General features: G+C 35.3%; 1 protein-coding gene across 6 annotated transcripts in view; it reads left to right on the top strand.

Annotated features, from left to right (window-relative positions):
- Window positions 1-5,780, top strand: part of LOC110457461 (AKT-interacting protein-like) — a 45,318-nt gene extending 39,538 nt beyond the window's left edge. For 2 of the 6 annotated variants that reach the window (XM_021508752.1, XM_021508753.1), the window contains exons 10-11: window positions 2,499-2,548; window positions 3,943-5,780. In XM_021508752.1, the coding sequence (XP_021364427.1) occupies window positions 2,499-2,548; window positions 3,943-4,068 (176 nt within the window). In that variant the 3' untranslated portion in view covers window positions 4,069-5,780. Of the gene's footprint in view, window positions 1-2,498; window positions 2,553-3,942 lie in introns of all 6 variants that reach the window. The other 4 variants (XM_021508755.1, XM_021508757.1, XM_021508754.1 and 1 more) reach the window with 4 other exon arrangements.
- Window positions 5,781-6,293: the final 513 nt, after the last annotated feature.

Below are 6,293 nucleotides of genomic sequence, written 5' to 3' on the forward strand. Positions count from 1 at the left end.
GTTTTTTTTATCCCGCATTTTTATCTATCGACGCCCACCACAATACTCTGAACCACGCGTTACATCGCGTTTAAAAATAGAAAAATATACTCCAAAAACGAGACATCAATTAATATGATACCACAGATTTTATCAATTAAAAGTAATACAATCAGCTTATAACAATTGGATAAACAAAAGACGTAAGAACACTTATTGAGATTGGTTTGTTTTCACACCAACTTCTGCATCTAACGAAGCGGTATCGACGCCATCTTGCTTTGTCAAAATTGAGATAGGTGGCGCTCGCTATCTGCTCCGGAATCAGGGGGAGGTAAGTCTAGATTGACGTGTCATAAAATTGGTAAGGCAGAGAGGGAGTTGCTAATCCCCTTCACTATACGTCCCTGGTTTAACATAGGTATTTCTAGTTTATCATATTCATGAAGTATGGCAGAATTGCTGTATACTAGGAAAATTTTGCCCTGTCAAATTATCGCCCTCGGCTGGTAATATCCATTAAAACATCAAAAGAGATTGGAAAAATAAATATAAAACTCGAGACATTGTGTCATAATAACAGAGTTAAATGACATTAGATTTTTGACAATTTAGTTTTAATTTTTAATGGATTTGCTGCGGATCAAAGGAAGAATTTATTTCCTTTTTTTGTATAAATTTTCTTTCAAACTGGTAACTTTTTTTCTGCAATCCATCTTTTTAGCCCACCATCATCTGATGGTGGGCTATTCAAATCACCCTGCGTCCGTGGTCCGTCCGTGGTCCGTGGTCCGTCGTCCGTCCGTAAACAATTCTTTGTTATCGCTATTTCTCAAGAGGTACCAGAGGGATCTTTCTCAAATTTTGTATGTAGGTTCCCCTTGGTCCTGAGCTGTGCAGGGCAACTTTTGAGACTGATCGGATAAACAACATGGCCGACAGGCAGCCATCTTGGATTTTGATATTGAAAGTTTGTTATCGCTATTTCTCTGGAAGTATCAGAGGGATCTTTCCCAAATTTTATATGTAGGTTCCCCTTGGTCCTTAGCTGTGCAGGGCAACTTTTGAGACTGATCGGATAAACAACATGGCCGACAGGCAGCCATCTTGGATTTTGATAGTGAAAGTTTGTTATCGCTATTTCTCAAGAAGTACCAGAGGGATCTTTCTCAAATTTTATATGTAGGTTCCCCTTGGTCCTTAGCTGTGCAGGGCAACTTTTGAGACTGATCGGATAAACAACATGGCCGACAGGCAGCCATCTTGGATTTTGATAGTGAAAGTTTGTTATCGCTATTTCTCAAGAAGTACCAGAGGGATCTTTCTCAAATTTTATATGTAGGTTCCCCTTGGTCCTTAGCTGTGCAGGGCAACTTTTGAGACTGATCGGATAAACAACATGGCCGACAGGCAGCCATCTTGGATTTTGATAGTGAAAGTTTGTTATCGCTATTTCTCAAGAAGTACCAGAGGGATCTTTCTCAAATTTTATATGTAGGTTCCCCTTGGTCCTTAGCTGTGCAGGGCAACTTTTGAGACTGATCGGATAAACAACATGGCCGACAGGCAGCCATCTTGGATTTTGATAGTGAAAGTTTGTTATCGCTATTTCTCAAGAAGTACCAGAGGGATCTTTCTCAAATTTTATATGTAGGTTCCCCTTGGTCCTTAGCTGTGCAGGGCAATTTTTGAGACTGATCGGATAAACAACATGGCCGACAGGCAGCCATCTTGGATTTTGATAGTGTAGGTTTGTTACCGCTATTTCTCCGGAAGAACTAGAGGGATCTTTCTTAAATTTTATATGTAGGTTCCCCTTGGTCCTAGCTGTGCAGGGCAATTTTAGAGACTGATCGGATAAACAACATGGCCGACAGGCAGCCATCTTGGATTTTGATAGTGAAAGTTTGTTATCGCTATTTCTCGGGAAGTACGGGAGGGATCTTTCTCAAATTTTATATGTAGGTTCCCCTTGATCCCTCGTTGTGTATGTTATATTTTGAGACTGATCATAAAAACAAAATGGATTAAAAGAAGAACTAAACAGATCTTTCTCATTAAGTACTGTACTAGTAAATATGTGAAATGACAAACTCACTTTGAAGGTTGGCTTTCATACACATCAGTATTAAGTTTAGATCAAAAGTTACCTCAAGGTGCATTTACTGTTAACATGACTCGATCAAACAGATTAGAGGAAAGAAGAGAAAAGATCGATCTGACAAAGAACTAATGAAGATGGTTCAAAGGTGGGCGCCAAGATCCCTCTGGGATCTCTTGTTATATATATTTTTTTTTTTCATATATCCTATTTCTAGTAACCTCATATGTACAGTATATGTCGATATATACCCTACCAGCCCACCATTCTACTTGTGTAATATTGTTACTAGTACAATTACATGTAACATATGTATTAGCTCCTAACATCACGTATAGATCTATTATTTAAGCTAGAGATTACTGAATACTCGGAGACCTTAGAAGAAAGATTTTAAACATCATTTGTTGAATTGTAGATGTAGTAGTCGAAGAAAACAATTCTCCCAATGATGCTGTTAGGTCAAGCGTAGGTAACACTTTGCCACATGTCATCGCATGACTGCATCCGACCTTGTCAAACACTTGTAGGTCATCACTGTCGAATGCCTCGCTCTGCACAGCATGACACTGGTACCCTCTCTGGTCATGATGTTTCCCTAGCTTGTTGAACATCTTGTCTTTTTTTTCGATTTCATCTTGAATTTGTTCAATTCCAGTCTTAACAAATGGAATCTCATTTGATTGTCTGTTAATTAATTTGAGTGACTAATTAAGCTTAAGAAATTTCTGATATGCTGATAACTGCCTACACCGATTGTGATGTTGGTTTACAAATAATTTACCCGTCTTAGGGTACACAAATACAGATTTCCTTGCTTATCCTCAATTTCATAAAAATAACAAACTTACCCATTTCCCAGCCTACACTAATGTAGCCTGTGACCACATTGATTCAAAGTTTTTATTTACTTAATAAAATACCCTCACTGTCTACACAAGCACAGTCTACGATGTTAATTGGCGTATTGCACTTTACCTTCCCAGCATATACGAGCGTTGATTACTACACTGCAAATATAATAAATGCATTGGTAAAATATGATATTTTATCTTTTCTCAGGATGCTAAATCCATGTATTGACCTCCTGAAATGTCAATAGTTGTATAACAGTGGTTCTACTGCCAATCATCATGACCAATGACATATCATTCAGTTAAATGCTACGTGCAGATCACTTTGATAAATTCCTCGCTCCGTGCAATTCATCTACAAAGAAAAAATATTATTAGTGAAGGATTTTATAAAAATTAAAATTTTATTTAAATATGATTTTTTTTTTATACAAATAGCATTTTAGAGTTGTCTCCCCTTATCTAAATCTTTTGTTATGTATGACATCGTAATCCTCACACACCAGACAGCTCTAACATATAAACATAAGCTAGTTATACTGACTGGTACTACTGTTAAAGGCTAGCATGACAAACCAAAAGCCTTCTGTAATCTAATTAGCTACGTTTCTATATATATAGAAATAAGGAAAGGGAGATAATCGACAGCATGTCAGATTAAAATTTAGGAATATATTTTACCTGAGAAGTATTTCTGAAAGATCAAATTTTAAAATATGATTACTTTCTTTGTATTTTTAATTAATATATTTTTTAAATATGAAAACTTTCTTTATAAAAATAGCATTTGTCTTCTTTAGCTTGAAGTATGTGTCTAGTAGAAAAGGATATCTTGTCTGTGACCAAAATTATCAAATTCTGATAATCAGGAATCCTCTTCCAAAAACAAACAAAATAGAGCAGAAAATTATTTTAGATTTTTTGTATGTTTGCTTCAAGCTTGAATTTTTATTTTGTTTTGATATCCTTACTCATTACTGATTATTTCTCTTTAATGTTTTATAATAGGAAAACGAAAGTGACAACGGTCCAAGAAATGGGGCCCCTCAGCCCGGTGTGTCCAGTAAAGGCCTGTCGTGGATGAAACCAGGAAGTGTACAGATATTTGCACGTGATGATCCGGCACTGGCGTAACAAGACTATTCGTCACTGAGATACTGGGACAATTCTTCGTCGTCAAGGCAGAGAAATTCTGTACTCACTGACAGAGCCTTCAATGTTGGAAATATTGATAGTTAGTACTGAGATATCAGGCGACTGAGATACAGCACCTGTGTGGATGCTGGCAAATTGTGATTTTTCCTGGTTGATGAAACTGAAGAAAAATTGTGACTTGTATGAATTTAAAGGCTGTGATGGAGTAAAATTTTGCATGTTTTCTTAATCACTATATCTTGCCCATGTGACAGTGATTTTTGACTCAACACATGCGTATCTGATCATTTATAATACTCAGCTTTGTTGGAGACGTTATGTTGTTACACTGTGTTTTCATTGGTCTGCTTCGAGGCCATGACTTGTATATTACACAGGAGACACTGCGGACTGAGGCTATAAAACAGGAAAAACAAAACCTGGGGACCTGGTATAGTGTATAGAGTGGAAAGCCTATAGAGCAAACTTAAGTGGATATTTCTTTTCTGACGAATTTCTCTCAAGTTTACTCTTCTTTTTTTTTGCGGGGTTCTAATTTTTTTTTTAGCAATTTTTGCAGTAACAATATTTCCACATTTTTTTTAGCAGATTATATCCATCCTTATTGTACCATTTTGTGTCATGGGTACTACAACTGAAATCCGTGTAAAAGAAAGTCAGCGAAATTTAGCAAATTTAGGAAATCTGCAAAAATTTGGGACTGCAAAAAAACCCACTTAAAATTACAGTATTTGATACAAAATTTTGCTGTGGTTTTCTGGTAACTTGGAATCTATAAGATCATAGATTGGTTTGCCTGTAATAATATTTGTGTTTTCACTACATCCATTAAAACTGCAAAAATAAAATTCATAGCATATACATAAGTTCCATACTTTACAACATATATGATGAGAAAAAGATTAAGGAAGGGGTAATATACAACAAGGTTTATACATAATTTTTAATTGTATTCATTGGCACTGGATTTGGATTTTGAGTTGGTTTGGTCCTACTAGTAATTGGATGGATTCTGATGACGTTTATACGCGGAGTAATGTACCTAGCTCTCGCGATCGCTACATCATGTGATTTGATTATCTTTATATCCACCAGGTTTCTGTTTCTGACTAGCAATGCTGGAGAACCTTTGATTTTCCGATTTACTCAAATTTGAAAATCATTATTTAATATTAAAAGGAATATAGATATTTTTCATAACATTAATTAGGTTTAGTGCTATCAATATTTGTCTGGGCAGAGTTCATTCGAAAAATTTCTCGTGTAATATTTTTTCTGAGTATCCGTCAGAAAAATCCTTTCATAAATGGTAGAAGTTCTTTGGTTTAGAATGGACTCGGCCCGAGGGTTCTTGATGCAGTCATACGCCATTTTGTATTATTTCAAATGCCCAACATACAATATACAGTAATGCAATTAGTTTGGGCTATGTACCCGTATATATGTGGATCAACTCATTCACCCCTGAAATTTAATATTGGACTATTCCAACCTTTTAATTGGAAGAGTTCAAATGTGTCTTCAGGGGTGAATGAGTTAAGGTTTGTTTGTATGATGAACTTCAGTACTTAATATACGTTATCTCCGGACTACTGGTGACGGTGTGGTATACAGAGTTATTTATAGATTTATCAAGAAATATCTGTCTTATTTTATCGCCAATTATATGACAACTTGTGTTGTGAATTGCCTTTGAGTTTGTGGCCGTTCGTTCTTGTGCGTGTGTTGTAAATGCGATTTGTATGTATGATGATTTTTTTTACTGATATTTATTACTGATAATGAAACCACATTTTCTGGAAAGTAAACCATGATAAATGCTACGTCATACCATAAATCTGAAAAATAATTTTTAAACTTGCATTTTAATAGTTACTCTGACAAAATAAAATACATATAAAGAAAAAAAAGTAGAGGATTTTGGTTCTTTTCAGAAATAACTCAATCATATTTCTAGGTTCCTGCTAAGTTTTGAAGATAAGCCAAGATAAATAATACATTTTAATCTAAAATGTTATTCTCAAAATTGTACACACTATGATAAAAATACCTCCCAGAAAATTTTAGAAGATGAGAAATATCTGGGGTCGCGTTAATTTCTTCATCAAAGGCAGTAGCTGTTTTTTATTTTATAAGAGTTATTACAAATATCCATATAATGTAATTCTGAAATTTATTCTATTACACAAATGACAGAGGGATTT

The sequence above is a fragment of the Mizuhopecten yessoensis genome, unplaced genomic scaffold (assembly GCF_002113885.1).
Source record: "Mizuhopecten yessoensis strain PY_sf001 unplaced genomic scaffold, ASM211388v2 scaffold9157, whole genome shotgun sequence".
NCBI lineage: Eukaryota > Metazoa > Mollusca > Bivalvia > Pectinida > Pectinidae > Mizuhopecten > Mizuhopecten yessoensis.